At 43.2% G+C, this 19,284-nt stretch overlaps 1 protein-coding gene across 3 annotated transcripts in view; it reads left to right on the top strand.

Annotated features, from left to right (window-relative positions):
• tbc1d5 (TBC1 domain family member 5) overlaps window positions 1-19,284 on the top strand; it is a 422,753-nt gene that overhangs the window by 147,835 nt on the left and 255,634 nt on the right. For all 3 annotated transcript variants that reach the window (XM_033050914.1, XM_033050922.1, XM_033050908.1), the window contains one exon: window positions 8,522-8,673. In XM_033050914.1, the coding sequence (XP_032906805.1) occupies window positions 8,556-8,673 (118 nt within the window). In that variant the 5' untranslated portion in view covers window positions 8,522-8,555. The remainder of the gene's footprint in view (window positions 1-8,521; window positions 8,674-19,284) is intronic.

Here is a 19,284-nt window from a genome sequence, read left to right as displayed (position 1 = left end):
AAGAATGTTTTTTTTTTAATTGATAGTTACAGGTCCAGCCACAATTACCATTTAAACCAACATTTAGAATAACCTTTGACAAGTAAAATAAATGTTCTGAATAATTTACAAAAAGCAAACATTTGCTGTTAATGCTTCCTAATTATAACAAAAGGTTGAACAGGGAAATGGTAATTTATGCTCTTGGGTATAAGTTGTCATATCTACTGCAGGAAACTTCAATTTATGCATGCAGCTCGAAAGCTGAACATAAATGCACTAAAGTAAACCACAAGGTTTAAAGAGTCCTCTCGTTTCCACACAGCAACATGTTCAATTTCATATCACAAATCATCACAATGAACCGCCACCAAAAGCCAATCATTTAGCTGGTTGGAAAATGTTGTATTTTAGCACTTCAACATTGAATATATTATCGTTATGGTGAATATCTAATCTTATTTAATAACTTTTCGTTTGACTCCTCCCAATTCCTCCAAATACAAGGCGTAGATATGGGCACGTGCATGGGTCCTAGCTATGCCTGCCTCTTTGTAGGGTACCTCGAACAATCCTTGTTCGAGGCGTACCAGGGCCCTATCCCCGAACTCTACCTCCGCTACACCGACGACTATATTGGTGCTACCTCCTGCACCCACACACAACTCACTGACTTCATCCATTTCACCACTAACTTCCATCGGGCACTCAAATACACCTGGACCATTTCCGACATTTCCCTACCATCTCTTGACCTCACTATCTCCATCGCAGGTGACTCCTGACCGACATCCACTATAAACCCACTGATTCCCATGGCTATCTGGGCTACACTTCTTCCCACCTTGCTTGCTTCCTGTAAGGACTCCATCCCCTACTCCCAATTCCTCCATCTATGCCGCATCTGCACCCAGGATGAGGTGTTCCACACCAGGGCATCGGAGATGTCCTCATTCTTCAGGGAACGGGGGTTCCCCTCTTCTACCATAGATGAGGCTCCACCAGGGTTTCTTCTATACCCCGTGACTCTGCTCTCACACCCCATCCCCCCCACTCGTGACAAGGGCAGAGTCCACCTTGTCCTCACCTTCCACCCTTCCAGCCGTCACGTACAACAAATAATCCTCCGTCATTTTCGCCACCTCCAACGTGACCCCACCACTTGCCACATCTTCCCATCTCCTGCCCTGTCTGCTTTCCGCAGAGACCGCTCCCTCCGTAACTCCCTGGTCAATTCGTCCCTTCCCACCCTTCCCACCCCCTCTCAGGGCATTTTCCCTTGCAACTGCAAGAAATGCTACACTTGTCGCTTTACCTTCCCCCTTGACACCATTCAAGCAGTCTTTCCAGGTGCAGCAGAGATTCACCTGCACCTCCTCCAACCTCATCTATTGCATCTGCTGCTCTAGATGTCAGCTGCTCTACATCGGTGAGACCAAGCGTAGGCTTGGCGATTGCTTCGCCGAACACCTCCGCTCGGTTTGCAATAACCAACCTGATCTTCCGGTGGCTCAGCACTTCAACTCCCCCTCCCATTCCGAATCCGACCTTTCTGTCCTCGGCTTCCTCCATGGCCAGACCGAGGACCACCGTAAATTGGAGGAGCAACACCTCATATTTCGCTTGGGCAGTTTGCACCCCAGCGGTATGAACATTGACTTCTCTAATTTCAGGTAGTCCTTACTTTCTCCTTCCCTTCTCAGCTCTCCCTCAGCCCACTGGCTCCCCCACTCCCTTTCTACTTCCCCCCCCCCCCCCCCCCCCACCCTCGCATCAGAAGTACGTTCATCATTTGCCAAATAACAATTATCACTGTACTTCAGAATCAAATTTCCGATCAAATATTTCTACATTAATGTCCAATCCTGACAAGAGAGGCTGAACAACATGTGTATTCCTTGGAATTTCAAAGAATGAGGGGTGACCTTACTCAAACATTTGATATTTTAAGGTAGCTCGACAGTGTAAATGTTGAGATGTTTTCATGAATGGATACATCACAAACAAAGCCACATAGCTATTAACAAATGGTTGAAGATTTAAAATTGAGGTCATTAAAATTTCTTTTGAGGTTAGAACATCTCTGAAATTCTCTGCTCGAGGTGGTGGAAGCCAGATCATTAGATATATTTAAGGTGGAGATAAGATAGATGAATAACTAGGTAGTCAGATAGCACAGGTAGAGAGACAAAAACAGAACCTCTGATGGCCAAGTTGGATACACCATCCTTGAAGCGAACACTTCCAATAAAGGCAAAAAGTAGACGTCAGAAATAGGATATAGATTTAAAGTGAAAACAGTTGGAAGATCAGGGTCACTATTTTCAAAAAGATGTTTTGCAAAGTGGTTGCCCTGTCCATCTTGAAGAGACAAATGCCGTAAATTAAGAATAGTAATTTTTATAGTATTCTCCACCAGGGAAGGGAACGGGAAGCGAAGATGTAAAAGCGCAAACTTTGCACAGTTGTGTAGGAAGATGGTATGAAAGGGGAGTGGGAGTTGAATGGATGGAGGAGTGAACCAGGGAATTGTGGAGAATAGTATCATTGAAATGCTGAAAGAGGAAAGGGAAAATGTTCATCTGCTGGTGGGGCTGTTATTGCAGAAACAGGCGTTGTGATGCAGAGGCAGATGAGTTTTTCATATTAAAGGGCCACAAATTGCTGTGTTGCAGCTTTCTGCTATTTTTTTCCATTTAAATAATGTTTTGCGTTTTATTCTTGCCTCCAAATTGAACTTCTTCAGTTTTTCACATCATGCTCTATTTGCCAATCTTTTTCCCAGTGAAATAACCAACGTAGCAATATCTCCCTTTAACTTGTGCCTATCTTCCTCACAGCTTGCATACTCATCTCCCTGTATCATCAGTCAATCTGACTAGAATACATTTAGTTTATTTCTCTAAAACATTAAAGCATTAATATATATTGTCTTTGGCTGGCTTTTTTTGTGTAAATTTGAGTATAGGAGCAGGGAGGTTCTACTGCAGCTGTACAGGGTCTGGTCTTGGTGAGACCACACCTGGAGTATTGCGTACAGTTTTGGTCTCCTAATCTGAGGAAGGACATTCTTGCCATAGAGGGAGTACAGAGAAAGCTCACCAGACTGATTCCTGGGATGTCAGGACTTTCATATGAAGAAAGACTGGATAGACTCGGCTTGTACTCGCTAGAATTTAGAAGATTGAGGGGGGATCTTATAGAAACGTACAAAATTCTTAAGGGGTTGGACAGGCTAGATGCAGGAAGATTGTTCCCGATGTTGAGGAAGTCCAGAACAAGGGGTCACAGTTTAAGGATAAAGGGGAAATCTTTTAGGACTGAGATGAGAAAAACATTTTTTCACAGAGAGTGGTGAATCTCTGGAATTCTCTGCCACAGAATGTAGTTGAGGCCAGTTCATTGGCTATATTTAAGAGGGAGTTAGATGTGGTCCTTGTGGCTAAAGGGATCAGGGGGTATGGAGAGAAAGCAGGTACAGGATACTGAGATGGATGATCAGCCATGATCATATTGAATGGCGGTGCAGGCTCGAAGGGCCGAATGGCCTACTCCTGCACCTATTTTCTATGTTTCTATGTTATTTGCCACAACACTCCATGCCTAATTGTTGCCTTAACCTTGAAATGGTTTATTTGTTGTGAACAGAATGGAAAATTGTCTAATATCAGGGATTGCCTTTGGCTATGATCTTTTGCTGGAAGATAAGTCCAGCAGCTGAAAATGATTGGGGCTGAGGATATTGCCCTGAAGAATTCCTACAGAAATGGTTTGGGCGTGGGATCTCTGACACCCACAACTATCTTCCTTTGTGCATGTTATTAGTCTAATCATTGAATTGCTTTCCCTTAATGCCCATTACATTAATTTCTACTTGGGGTCCTTGATACCACACTTGGCCAAATGTGGCCTTGACATAAAGGGCAGTCGTTCGTGGGGAATCAGTTTGTTGCTGTTTGCTTGGGCCATGATTGTAATGTCTGAAGCCATATTCCTAAGTTCTAAGAGCAGTATTCGGCCCATAAAGTCTACTCTGCCATTCAATTATGGCTGATCTATCTTTCCTTCTCAACCCTATTCTCCTGCCTTTGTCCCATAACCCCTGATACCCTTACTAATCAAGAATAATGTCCCAGTGAAATCCACACTGGGCATCGGTGATCGGGATATTGACAAATAATTCTGGCCTGATAATGCTATCCATAATCCCTCTGATTCACAATTTGAAAATTGTTTAATAAGCATATATTTCTTATCCCCTCCCCCACTCATCAGAAGCTCATCCTTAGAACAAGAGATTTGTAATGTCACAAAATAATGTCACTGACTTAATTCATGTCCAACATGGAAACATAGAAAATAGGCGCAGGAGGAGGCCATTCAGTCCTTCGAGCCAGCACCGCCATTCATTGTGATCATGGCTGATCGTCCCCAATCAATAACCCGTGCCTGCTTTCTATAGAATAGAATAGAATAGTTTCTTTATTGTCATTGTAACATGAACCATGTACAACGAAATTTAAAAATGTCAGCCAGTCAGTGCACCATTCAAACATTTCTAAAAGCTAACGATACATACAAGGTAAAATATTTAAAAAAAGATAAACAACTAAAATAAATATCATGAAAATAGCACGCATAAACACCCAACACTACATCCTTCTGTCGATTTCACAGTGTACCATAGTCCCTTAGTATGTATCGCCCCTGCGTTCCTTGGCGGCTACATTTAGTGCCTTTATAGCAGTGGGGTAAAAACTGTTTTTAAGTCTGTTTGTCCTTGTCCTTGTAGATCTGTACCGTCTGCCTGACGGCAACAGTTCAAACAGGGAGTGTCCGGGGTGGGAAATGTCCTTTATAATACTCTGGGATTTTTTGATGCAGCGGGAACTGTGTAAGTCCTCCAAGGTAAGGAGAGGGCAGCCGACAAACCTCTGGGCGTTGTCAATGGCCCTCTGGAGCGCTTTCCTCTGAGCCGCTGTGCAGCTGGTGTACCACACGTATCCCTTGATTCCACTAGCCCCTAGAACTCTATCTAACTCTCTCTTAAATCCATCCACTGATTTGGCCTCCACTGCCCTCTGTGGCAGGGAATTCCATAAATTCACAACTCTCTGGGTGAAAAAGTTTTTTCTCACCTCAGTCTTAAATGACCTCCCCTTTATTCTAAGACTGTGGCCCCTGGTTCTGGACTCGCCCAACATTGGGAACATTTTTCCTGCATCTAGCTTGTCCAGTCCTTTTATAATTTTATATGTTTCTATAAGACACCCCCTCATCCTTCTAAACTCCAGTGAATACAAGCCTAGTCTTTTCAATCTTTCCTCATATGACAGTCCCGCCATCCCAGGGATCAATCTCGTGAACCTACGCTGCACTGCCTCAATCACAAGGATGTCCTTCCTGAAATTAGGAGACCAAAACTGTACACAATACTCCAGATGTGGTCTTACCAGAGCCCTATACAACAGCAGAAGAACCTCTTTACTCCTATACTGATATCCTCTTGTTATGAAGGCCAACATTCCATTAGCTTTCTTCACTGCCTGCTGTACCTGCACGCCAACTTTCAGTGTCTGGTGTACAAGGACACCCAGGTCTCGCTGCGCCTCCCCCTTACCTAACCTAACCCCATTGAGATAAGCAGGTTGTTCACTTTCAGCTATCCACCCATTTCGTTAATTAATTCTGTTTCAATTCACTAACTGAGCAATAAATTCTGAATTTCAACCAATCTGAAAAGAAATTAATTTTGTTTCATCTCCCTGGTATATCTGGCTCAAAATGTAAAATGTATCTCCTGGCTAATGGGAACAGCTTTCTAATTTTTCTAAACCTGTTGAGATCTTGCAAACTGTCATAATTGCCTCTCAAAACACAAAGTGCTGGAGGAACTCAACAGTTCAGGCTTCCAGGACTTTCTAATTTGATCAAGATTCCAATCTGCAGTTTCTTGTGTCTCCAAAATTCCCTCTCCTCTTTGTTTTTAGCAAAGAGATCATGTGCACCTTCTCTGATATACTATGGTTGAATCTTTCATTGCTGGAACTAGTATATTAAATGTTCTTGTACTCCCTCTGAGATCTTCACCTTTTTGATGAAGGGTGAACAGATTTTGATGCCATACTCCAGTTGTGACCTATTGTTGTCCTAAAGAGGTCCAACATAACCTCCCAGGTATTGTACTCTTCATTTTGAATCTGAAGATCCCAAACACTTTTTCAACCACTTTCAATATGCCCTACCACTTCCAAAAACATTTTAGACACTTGTTCCCAGCTTTTCTGTTCCTGCATACCATTTAGAGCAGTGCCATTTTGTCTGTGCTAGATAGCCTAGATGCTAGGTCTGTAAAGGCTAGTTGATGCTCAAGTTCTGTTTCGGAGGGCCCAGCTGTATAAAGAAATGCTTGGTGCATAGGTGGCCTTGGCACATGAGGAAACCATCTCCTCTTTGTTCCTGGATTTATACAGCCTGTCCTTTCCAAATGGTGTCCAGCACTGCTTCGAGGCATTGACACAACTTCCTACAGCCTCTGTTTCTGTTTCCATTGCAGGCAAGCAGAAGCCACGTGACGTCTCAGCACTGCTATAGATGCTCAAATGCTTACAACACAAGAGCAGGCTAATGCCATTGAGTTCTGAATATCTGTACTAAAAGAAGCTTTGAGTGTGTTGAGCACAGTAGCAGTTGGTTGTCTAACAGCTCATTGCTGAGCAGCTGCCCTGGTAAAGCGACTTTGTGTCAAATAAATCAGCCGTCCAGACTCGGAATAATAACATATGTGATTACACTGGTGTCATTTCACCATTGCCCTTCCTGTTTCCTGTCAGCTAGCCAGCACACAGTGCAGCCACACTTGGCAAGATGGGTGTAGTTTGAAGCTAGGCCATCTGGGCATATAACTGATTTTGGGGTTGACATTCTATGGCCATCTGCAGTATTTCACCAGGCTGGCTACTGGGCAAACACTGTTCAGGAACATTAGGTGTGGCAAGGACATGGATAAGGCACCTACTAATTGTGTGTACAATGATGGTTACTTGACATTGAATCATTCTGCCATAATTGTTTGAAATGTTAATTGATTTTGTTTATATAATTTGCAATAAGAGGTCATGTGGACATCAAAGTGAACAGCAAAAAGGGAACTGACAGTAATGGAGAATTTTCTTCAGAAACACAAGAGACTTCGGGTGCCAGAATCTGGAGTGGAAAACAAATTGCTGGAAGAACTCAGCGGGTCAAGGCAAAGGGATGGTTGGCAATTCGGGTTGAGAATCTGCATCAGACTTAATTCTCTTCACTTTTGTTCACTCATAGACATGGGCAGATGTGGTCAAAGCCAGTGATAAATAGTCATCCCATACGGAGATGATGTTGCGAATCTCCATCTTGAACTCTTCACTGAGCACTAAAGTGTCAGGATTATATGACTGAGGCAACTGGCTGCTTTCTAAGTGGTAGAGGTTGATAGTGAGGAGGTGTCAGCTGGTGAATTTTATAGATGGTACAAACGGAATGGATTTTGTAGAAGGTACGAACAAAAGCCACAAGGAAAGTAAAGGTTCAGCGTATTATTCAGGTGGGATGCCTGGTCCTGGGCGATAATCTGTTGCAGTAATGGATGTATATAGCTGGTTAAACATTAAGATCAAATCATGCTCATGGTAATGTTAGAAGCCTTTGTGAAACCTGCAGTATTCTTGGCTTCGGTTCTTGTAGTCATACTAAGCTGCTGGCTTCAGATTTTTGATCACTGAAAGGGCAATACTACAGTCAGTCGTTGACTACACAATTGAAAAGGGGCTCCAGTTGTTCACTCCTCAACTTCCCCTTTCTCTTTCATCCCTTTCTTTTCATCCCTTTCCCTCTCTTCGTCATGCTTTTGCTTCCTCCTGAGAACTGTGAGGAGTTAGCAAATTTTATGCCCCTGACAACATCCCTGGCAGTCAACCAATGGTTTGAGGCATTGGCTGAAAAACAGTGGGCACAGTGGCACACTATATCATTAACCATCATTACCTTTTATGACTGTGGTCATAGAATATTTTACATGTTGAGGCCATTCATGAACAACTGAAGGTTTTGACAAGATCACAACGTGACAAGGTTCAGACAATAACCCCTTGCATTAGAAGGAAAAGAGCTAGAGGCTTAGAAATGTACTGTCCGCTAAGACCTGCTAGAGCTTTTGGTTGCTAATCATTTTAATTGCCCTCCTCATTCACATAATGACTTCCTGTCCTCCATATATATCACTTATTCTGTGTTTTTCTGTAGCAAATATGCCACTGGTCTAACTAATCTGAATGGCACAAGTCACACAAAATGTTTTGAACAATTGGAATCAGATCACAATTATAAATGCCCAACAGGTGCTGTGGAAACTATATTTCAGTCTCGGATTCTTAGTTCGGAACCTCAATCAAAACTATGCAGTTCTGAGTCTTGCACCTTATGGTGATGATTGGACTGTCAGCTAATTGATATTCATTCAGTAGTGTACTGTACCAACATATTGCTTTTTTTCTGCTTATAGGTAATTTATTTGGGTACTTGAGGTGACTATCAAGATGTTGTCCTACTCGAGCAGAATTTCAGCCTTTGAAACTAGACATCCTTTGGAAACAGATGCTCAAGAAACTGGAATAGATCCATTACAAAATGAACTGGTAAAAAATGATGATGATGGTGAGTTACAATAAATTGTGGCAGGTGTTCAGTGTTGCAATACTATAATAGCATTGCATAAGCCAAAGTTGCATGTGTGATATCAATAACATCACGATTACTCCTCCACTGAGTTAATACGTGTCCTTTTGCATGTCTAAGAGTTAAGGTTCCTTTCCATCAGTACTTTGCTTCTCACAATGTTCTCTGTGAAACAGGAAATATGTAACTGTCAAAAAGCCTCACATGGGATTACCTTTCAAATTTTAACCAATTTTTTAAAAAAATGTTGTATTTATTATTCAATGTATTAACTGATCTCTAACAGTTTATTTGCTTTTGCTTAAGAAGGAGCAGCAGATGCTGGTTTACACCGATGATAGACACAAAATGCTGGAGTAACTCAAATCACTGGATAGAAGGAATGGGTGATGAGCCTTCTTCAGACTGAAGTCACACATTCCTTCCATCCAGAGATGCTGCGTGTCCCGCTGAGTTACTCCAGCAATTTGTGTCTATTTGCTTTTGCTGATGAAGATGCAGAATTGTCAAATGCCCCCAGTTAAGACTGGTTTTAATCTTCAGCAATTTGAACTTAATATAGCTTCAAGATAGTTACATCAGTCGGGTATTGATGAAATGGACATGCCATTGGGACTGTTTTTCTATAGGTATGATCAGTTAATGAAATGAACACAAATACAGTTCTAATAGTTGCTTGAAGCAACCCCATGTTCAATTGTTACCTCCCAATTAATAGACAATAGACAATAGGTGCAGGAGTAGGCCATTTGGCCCTTTGATCATCCCCAGTCAGTACCCCGTTCCTGCCTTCTCCCCATATCCCCTGACTCCGCTATTTTTAAGAGCCCTATACATAGAAAATAGGTGCAGGAGTAGGCCATTCGGCCCTTCGAGCCTGCACCGCCATTCAATATGATCATGGCTGATCATCCAACTCAGTATCCCGTACCTGCCTTCTCTCCATACCCCCTGATCCCTTTAGCCACAAGGGCCACATCTAACTCCCTCTTAAATATAGCCAATGAACTGGCCTCAACTACCCTCTGTGGCAGAGAGTTCCAGAGATTCACCACTCTCTGTGTGAAAAATGTTTTTCTCATCTCGGTCTTAAAGGATTTCCCCCTTATCCTTAAGCTGTGACCCCTTGTCCTGGACTTCCCCAATATCGGGAACAATCTTCCTGCATCTAGCCTGTCCAACCCCTTAAGTTTCTATAAGATCCCCCCTCAATCTCCTAAATTCTAGCGAGTATAAGCCGAGTCTATCCAGTCTTTCTTCATATGAAAGTCCTGACATCCCAGGAATCTGTTGCTCAGAAGGGTAAGGAAAAGAAGGGGAGGGCAATTGTAATAGGGGACTCTATAGTCAGGGGGTCGGATAGGCGATTCTGTGGACGCAGACAGGAGACCCGGATGGTAGTTTGCCTCCCTGGTGCCAGGGTCAGGGATGTGTCTGAACGTGTCCAAGAAATCCTGAAATGGGAGGGAGAGGAGCCTGAGGTTGTGGTACATATAGGTACCAACGACATAGGTAAAAAAAGAGAAGAGGTCCTGAAAGAAGAATTTAGGGAGTTAGGTAGAGAGTTAAGGAGAAGGACTGCAAAGGTAACAATCTCAGGATTACTGCCTGTGCCACGCGACAGTGAGAGTAGGAATGGAGCGAGGTGGAGGATAAATGAGTGGATGAGGGACTGGTGCAGTGGGTATGGATTCAAGTTTCTGGATCATTGGGACCTCTTTTGGGGAAGGTTCGACCTGTACAGAAAGGACGGGTTGCACTTGAGCTCGAGGGGGACCAATATCCTGGCGGGGAGATTTGCAAAGGCTACTGGGGAGACTTTAAACTAGTATGGTTGGGGGGAGGGACTCGAATTGGGAAAGCTAGCAGTCAGTGTGTGAGGCAGGAGGCAGAGAATGGTAGCACTCTGACCCAAAATGTAGGGGAGAGAGAAGAAAAAGACAATAAACAGAGAATAAGAGAGGGTGGGTTTCTTAAATGTGTATATTTTAATGCTAGGAGCATTGTAAGAAAGGTGGATGAACTTAGAGCCTGGATTGACACCTGGAAGTATGATGTTGTGGCGATCAGTGAAACATGGTTGCAGGAGGGCTGTGATTGGAAACTAAATATTCCAGGATTTCGTTGCTTCAGGTGTGATAGAATTGGAGGGGCAAGAGGTGGAGGTGTTGCATTGCTTGTCGGAAGATATTACAGCAGTGCTTTGGCAGGATAGATTAGAAGGCTCGTCTAGGGAGGCTATTTGGGTGGAACTGAGAAATGGGAAAGGGGTAGCAACACTTATAGAGGTGAATTATAGACCGCCAAATGGGGAGCGAGAATTGGAAGAGCAAATATGTAAGGAGATTGCAGATATTAGTAGTAAGCACAAGGTAGTGATTGTGGGAGATTTCAATTTTCCACACATAGACTGGGAAACACATTCTGTAAATGGGCTGGATGGGTTGGAGTTTGTAAAATGTGTGCAGGATAGTTTTTTGCAGCAATACATAGAAGTACCTACTAGAGAAGGGGCGGTGCTGGACCTCCTGTTAGGAAATGAGACGGGTCAGGTGGCAGAGGTATGCGTTGGGGAACAGTTCGGGACCAGTGATCACAATACCATTAGTTTCAATATAATTATGGAGAAGGTCAGAACTGGACCTAGGGTTGAGATTTTTGATTGGAGAAAGGCTAACTTTGAGGAGATGCGAAAGGATTTAAAAGAAGTAAATTGGGACAGTTTGTTTTATGGGAAAGATGTGGTAGAGAAATGGAAGACATTTAAAGGTGAAATTTTAAGAGTACAGAATCTTTATGTCCCTGTTCGGTTGAAAGGAAATAGTAAAAATTGGAAAGAGCCATGGTTTTCAAGGGAAATTGGACACTTGGTTCGGAAAAAGAGACAGATCTACAATAATTATAGGCAGCATGGAGTAAATGAGGTGCTTGAGGAGTATAAAGAATGTAAAAAGAATCTTAAGAAAGAAATTAGTAAAGCTAAAAGAAGATATGAGGTTGCTTTGGCAAGTAAGGTGAAAGTAAATCCAAAGGGTTTCTACAGCTATATTAATAGCAAAAGGATAACGAGGGATAAAATTGGTCCATTAGAGAGTCAGAGTGGACAGATATCTGCAGAGCCAAAAGAGATGGGGGAGATATTGAACAATTTCTTTTCTTCGGTATTCACCAAGGAGAAGGATATTGAATTATGTGAGGTATGGGAAACAAGTAAAGTAGCTATGGAACTATGAGATTCAAAGAAGAGGAAGTACTGATCCTTTTGAGAAATATAAAAGTGGATAAGTCTCCAGGTCCGGACAGGATATTCCCTAGGACATTGAGGGAAGTTAGTGTAGAAATAGCAGGGGCTATGACAGAAATATTTCAAATGTCATTAGAAACGGGAATAGTGCCGGAGGATTGGCGTACTGCGCATGTTGTTCCGTTGTTTAAAAAGGGGTCTAAGAGTAAACCTAGCAATTATAGACCTGTTAGTTTGACGTCAGTGGTGGGCAAATTAATGGAAAGGATACTTAGAAATAATATATATAAGCATCTGGATAAACAGGGTCTGATTAGGAACAGTCAACATGGATTTGTGCCTGGAAGGTCATGTTTGACTAATCTTCTTGAATTTTTGAAGAGGTTACTCGGGAAATTGATGAGGGTAAAGCAGTGGATGTTGTATATATGGACTTCAGTAAAGCCTTTGACAAAGTTCCTCACGGAAGGTTGGTTAAGAAGGTTCAATTGTTGGGTATTAATGGTGGAGTAGCAAGATGGATTCAACAGTGGCTGAATGGGAGATGCCAGAGAGAAATAGTGGATGGTTGTTTGTCAGGTTGGAGGCCAGTGACTAGTGGGGTGCCACAGGGATCTGTGTTGGGTCCACTGTTGTTTGTCATGTACATCAATGATCTGGATGATGGTGTGGTAAATTGGATTAGTAAGTATGCAGATGATACTAAGATAGGTGGGGTTGTGGATAATGAAGTAGATTTTCAAAGTCTACAGAGAGATTTATGCCAGTTGGAAGAGTGGGCTGAAAGATGGCAGATGGAATTTAATGCTGATAAGTGTGAGGTGTTACATCTTGGCAGGACAAATCAAAATAGGACGTACATGGTAAATGGTAGGGAATTGAAGAATGCAGGTGAACAGAGGGATCTGGGAATAACTGTGCACAGTTCCCTGAAAGTGGAATCTCATGTAGATAGGGTGGTAAAGAAAGCTTTTGGTGTGCTGGCCTTTATAAATCAGAGCATTGAGTATAGAAGTTGGGATGTAATGTTAAAATTGTACAAGGCATTGGTGAGGCCAATTCTGGAGTATGGTGTACAATTTTGGTCGCCTAATTATAGGAAGGATGTCAACAAAATAGAGAGAGTACAGAGGAGATTTAATAGAATGTTGCCTGGGTTTCAGCAACTAAGTTACAGAGAAAGGTTGAACAAGTTAGGGCTTTATTCTTTGGAGCGCAGAAGGTTAAGGGGGGACTTGATAGAAGTCTTTAAAATGATGAGAGGGATAGACAGTTGACGTGGATAACCTTTTCCCACTGAGAGTAGGGAAGATTCAAACAAGGGGACATGACTTGAGAATTAAGGGACAGAAGTTTAGGGGTAACATGAGGGGGAACTTCTTTACTCAGAGAGTGGTGGCTGTGTGGAATGAGCTTCCAGTGAAGGTGGTGGAGGCAGGTTCGTTTTTATCATTTAAAAATAACTTGGATAGTTATATGGACGGGAAAGGAATGGAGGGTTATGGTCTGAGCGCAGGTATATGGGACTAGGGGAGAATACGTGTTCGGCACGGACTAGAAGGGTCGAGATGGCCTGTTTCCGTGCTGTAATTGTTATATGGTTATATGGTTATATGGAATCAGTCTGGTGAACCTTCTCTGCACTCCCTCTATGGCAATAATGTCCTTCCTCAGATTTGGAGACCAAAACTGTACGCAATACTCCAGGTGTGGTCTCACCAAGACCCTGTACAACTGCAATAGAACCTCCCTGCTCCTATACTCAAATCCTTTTGCTATGAAAGCTAACATACCATTCGCTTTCTTCACTGCCTGCTGCACCTGCATGCCTACTTTCAATGACTGGTGTACCATGACACCCAGGTCTCGCTGCATCTCCCCTTTTCCTAATCGGCCACCATTTAGATAATAGTCTGCTTTCCTGTTTTTGCCACCAAAATGGATAACCTCACATTTATCCACATTATACTGCATCTGCCAAACATTTGCCCACTCACCCAGCCTATCCAAGTCACCTTGCAGTCTCCTAGCATCCTCCTCACAGCTAACACTGCCCCCCAGTTTAGTGTCATCCGCAAACTTGGAGATGTTGCCTTCAATTCCCTCATCCAGATCATTAATATATATTGTAAATAGCTGGGGTCCCAGCACTGAGCCATGCGGTACCCCACTATTCACTGCCTGCCATTGTGAAAAGGACCCGTTTACTCCTACTCTTTGCTTCCTGTTTGCCAGGCAGTTCTTTATCCACATCAATACTGGACCCCCAATACCGTGTGCTTTAAGTTTGTATACATTAATAATCTCTTATGTGGGACCTTGTCGAAAGCCTTCTGAAAGTCCAGATACAACACATCCACTGGTTCTCCCCTATCCACTCTACTAGTTACATCCTCGAAAAATTCTATAAGATTCGTCAGACATGATTTATCTTTCGTAAATCCATGCTGACTTTGTCCAATGATTTCACCACTTTCCAAATGTGCTGCTATCGCATCTTTAATAACTGACTCTAGTAGTTTCCCCACTACCGATGTTAGACTAACTGGTCTGTAATTCCACGTTTTCTCTCTCCCTCCCTTCTTAAAAAGTGGGGTTACGTTAGCTACCCTCCAATCCTCAGGAACTACTCCAGAATCTAAAGAGTTTTGAAAAGTTATCACTAATGCATCCACTATTACTGGAGCTACTTCCTTAAGTACTCTGGGATGCAGCCTATCTGGCCCTGGGGATTTATCGGCCTTTAATCCATTCAATTTACCCAACACCACTTCCCGACTAACCTGGATTTCACTCAGTTCCTCCATCTCCTTTGACCCGCGGTCCCCTGCTATTTCCGGCAGATTATTTATGTCTTCCTTAGTGAAGACGGAACCAAAGTAGTTATTCAATTGGTCCGCCATATCCTTGTTCTCCATGATCAATTCACCTGTTTCTGACTGCAAGGGACCTACATTTGTTTTAACTAATCTCTTTCTCTTCACATATCTATAAAGTCTTTTGCAGTCAGTTTTTATGTTCCCTGCCAGTTTTCTTTTTATAATCTATTTTCCCTTTCCTAATTAAGCCCTTTGTCCTCCTCTGCTGGTCTCTGAATTTCTCCCAGTCCTCTGGTATGCTGCTTTTCCTGGCTAATTTGTACGCTTCATCTTTTGCTTTGATACTATCTCTGATTTCCCTTGTTATCCACGGATGCACTACCTTCCCTGATTTATTCTTTTGCCGAACTGGGATGAACAATTTTTGTAGTTCATCCATGCAGTCTTTAAATGCCTTCCATTGCATATCCACCGTCAACCCTTTTAGAGTTAATTGCCAGTTAATCTTGGCCAATTCACGTCTCATACCCTCAAAGTTACCTTTCTTTAAGTTTAAAACCATTGTTTCTGAATTAACAATGTCACTCTCCATCCTAATGAAAAACTCAACCATATTATGGTCACTCTTGCCCAAGGGGTCATGCACAACAAGACTGCTAACTAACCCTTCCTCATTACTCAATACCCAGTCTAGAATAGTATGTGGTAACCAGTGGTAACCATTGTGGGGGGGATGATTTTCTGTCTCTACGTAATCCTGTTAGTCTTTGTCCAAGATGGCTGCCGTGAAGGGAGAGTGGACGCTGGCGCGCTTTGGCTGCCGCTGCTCTCTCTTCACATTGTGTTTTTGATTTTCTGTTTTTGACTGAATTCTGTTTTTAGTTTGTGTCTCTGTGATTTCTTTATTATTTATTTTACTCTGATTATATGTTTATATTCCTGTTAATCTATGTAAGGTGTCCTTGAGATGTCTGAAAGGCGCCCAACAAATAAAATTTATTATTATTATTATTATTAGAATAGCCTGCTCTCTTGTTGGTTCCTCTACATGTTGGTTTAGAAAACTATCCCGCATACATTCCAAGAAATCCTCTTCCGCAGCACCCCTGCCAATTTGATTCACCCAATCCAAATGTAGATTGAAGTCACCCATTATAACTGTTTTACCTTTGTTGCACGCATTTCTAATTTCCTGTTTGATGCCATCCCCAACTTCACTACTACTGTTAGGTGGCCTGTACACAGCACCCACTAGCGTTTTCTGCCCGTTAGTGTTTCGCAGCTCTACCCATGCCAATTCCACATCCTCCAAGCTAATGTCCTTCCTTTCCATTGCGTTAATCTCCTCTCTAACCAGCAACGCTACCCCACCTCCTTTTCCTTTCTGTCTATCCCTCCTGAATATTGAATATCCCTGGATGTTCAGCTCCCAGCCTTGGTCACCCTGAATGAATGAATGAATGAATGAAAACTGAATGAAAACTTTATTGTCATTCAGATATACACCTAGACACAGTGCACCTTGAACGAAATTTCGTTGCATTTGACTCTCCAATCAGGTAAATAGTAAAAGTAAAAGTGCTAGGTGCGTCCATAAAAATGCCTCATGTGCATGGTTCTGTAAAATAAATATATATAAAAAGTTTTTTTTTAAAAAAGTGTCGATATTTTAAAAGTTCTAGCCTCGGTTTTTTTTGATTGTTCAGTAATCTTATGGCCTGGGGGATGAAGCTGTTGCAGAACCTGGTTGTCCCGCTCTTCATGCTGCGGTACCTCCTCCCAGAGTTAAGCAGTATAAACAGTCCGAATTGTGGGTGTGTGGGGGCTCTGGTAATGCCCTTAGCTCTAATCAGACAGCGCTTGTACCCCATGTCCATGATTGAAGGAAGAGAAGTCCCAATGATTTTTTCCGCTGTCCTCACCACTCTCTGAAGGCACTTCCAGTCCGCAGCTGTACAGCTGCCACACCACGTAGAGATGCAGCTGGTCATGACCGACTCAATTGTGCTTCCTCGCTCTCCCTGACCAGACGGAGGTCATCGAGCTGCTGCTCCAGGTTCCTAATACGGTCCCTTAGGAGCCCCATCTCGACGCACCTGGCGCAGATGTGGACGTCTGTAAGGCTGTCAGATTCCTTGATCTCCCACATCTGACATCCAGAACAGCAAACTGCCCTGGCCCTCATACTCCCCTTACCCTGGATACAATACAAAACAAACTGTCACAATACAATCAGCAGGGATCTGACTCCCAATCAGCTGCTCCCTCTTGTCAGCTTCCACCAATCAGCGGCTTCCTCAAGCCCACTTGTTTTGAAGTGCGAATGGAACTTGGAACGTTGCAGATTTTGGTTCTCCTCCCTCGGCGACCTCTCCAAAGGCTCTCGGGCCTCTGTAAGCAACAAGCCCCACGCTCGGGTTTTATCCCTACCGCTCGGGTGTAGCTCCTCCCTCTGCGACCTCTCCAACGGCTCTCGGGCCCTATCTAGCTCTCTCTTGAAAGCATCCAGAGAGCCTGCCTCCACCGCCCTCTGAGGTAGAGAATTCCACAGACTCACCACTCTCTGTGAGAAAAAATGTTTCCTCGTCTCCATTCTAAATGGCTTACTTCTTATTCTTAAACTGTGGCCCCTGGTTCTGGACTCCCCCAACATCGGGAACACGTTTCCTGCCACTAGCTTGTCCAAGCCCTTAACAATCTTATATGTTTGAATGAGATTCCCTCTCATCCTTCTAAACTCCAGAGTGTACAAGCCCAGCTGCTCTCAGCATATGACATTCCCGCCATCCCGGGTATTAACCTTGTAAACCTACACTGACCAAAACTGCACACAATACTCCAGGTGTCGTCTCACTAGGGCTCTGTACAACTGCAGAAGGACCTCTTTGCTCCTATATTCAATTCCTCTTGTTATAAAGGCCAACATGCCATTCGCTTTCTTCACTGCCTGCTGTACCTGTATGCTTACTTTCATAGACTGATGTACAAGGACCCCCAGATCCCGTTGTACTTCCCCTTTTCCCAACTTGACGCCATTTAGATAGTAATCTGCCTTCCTGTTTTTGCTACCAAAGTGGATAACCTCACATTTAGCCGCATTAAACGTCATCTGCCATGCATCTGCCCACTCCCCCAACCTGTCCAAGCCACGCTGCATTCTCATAGCATCCTCATCACAGTTCATACTGCCACCCAGCTTTGTGTCATCTGCAAATTTGTTAATGTTACTTTGAATTCCTTCATCCAAATCATTGATGTATATTGTAAATAGTTGCGGTCCCAGCACCGAGCCTTGCGGTACCCCACTAGTCACTGCCTGCCATTCTAGAAACATAGAAACATAGAAAATAGGTGCAGGAATAGGCCATTCGGCCCTTCGAGCCTGCACCGCCATTCAATATGATCATGGCTGATCATCCAACTCAGAAAGGGATCCGTTAATCCCTACTCTTTGTTTCCTGTCTGCCAACCACTTCTCTATCCGTGTCAGCACTCTACCCCCAATACCATGTGCCCTAATTTTGCCCACTAATCTCCTATGTGGGACCTTATCAAATGCTTTCTGAAAGTCCAGGTACATCCACTGGCTCTCCCTTGTCCATTTTCCTAGTTACATCTTCAAAATATTCCAGAAGATTAGTCAAGCATGATTTCCCCTTCGTAAATCCATGCTGACTCAGACCGATCATGTTATTGCTATCCAAATGTTCGGCTATCTCATCTTTTATAATTGACTCCAGCATCTTCCCCACCACCGATGTCAGGCTAACTGGTCCATAATTCCCCGTTTTCTCTCTCCCGCCTTTCTTAAAAAGTGGGATAACATTAGCTGCCCTCCAATCCACAGGAACTGATCCTGAGTCTATAGAACATTGGAAAATTATCACCAATGCATCCACGATTTCTAGAGCCACTTCCTTAAGTACCCTGGGATGCAGACCATCAGGCCCTGGGGATTTATCAGCCTTCAGTCCCATCAGTCTATCCAACACCATTTCCTGCCTAATGTGAATTTCCTTCAGTTCCTCCGTCACCCCAGATCTTCTGACCACTACTATATCAGGAAGATTGTTTGTGTCCTCCTAAGTGAAGACAGATCCAAAGTACCTGTTCAACTCATCTGCCATTTCCTTGTTCCGCATAATAAATTCACCTTTTTCGGTCTTCAAGGGTCCAACTTTGGTCTTAACTAATTTTCTCCTCTTCACATACCTAAATAAGCTTTTACTATCCTGCTTTATATTCTTGGCTAGCTTACCTTCGTACCTCATCTTTTCTCCCCGTATTGTCTTTTTGGTTATCTTCTGTTGTTCTTTAAACATTACCCAATCCTCTTGCTTCCCGCTCATCTTTGCTACGTTGTACTTCTTCGCTTTAATTTTTATACTGTCTCTGACGTCCCTTGTCAGCCATGGTCGTCCCTTTCTCCCCTTGGAATCTTTCTTCCTCTTAGGAATGAACTGATCCTGCACCTTCTGTATTATTTCTAGAAACACCTGCCATTTTTGTTCCACTGTCATCCCTGCT

The sequence above is a fragment of the Amblyraja radiata genome, chromosome 2 (genome assembly GCF_010909765.2).
Source record: "Amblyraja radiata isolate CabotCenter1 chromosome 2, sAmbRad1.1.pri, whole genome shotgun sequence".
In the NCBI taxonomy this organism is placed as follows: domain Eukaryota; kingdom Metazoa; phylum Chordata; class Chondrichthyes; order Rajiformes; family Rajidae; genus Amblyraja; species Amblyraja radiata.
This window is presented reverse-complemented; position numbering and strand designations above follow the sequence as displayed.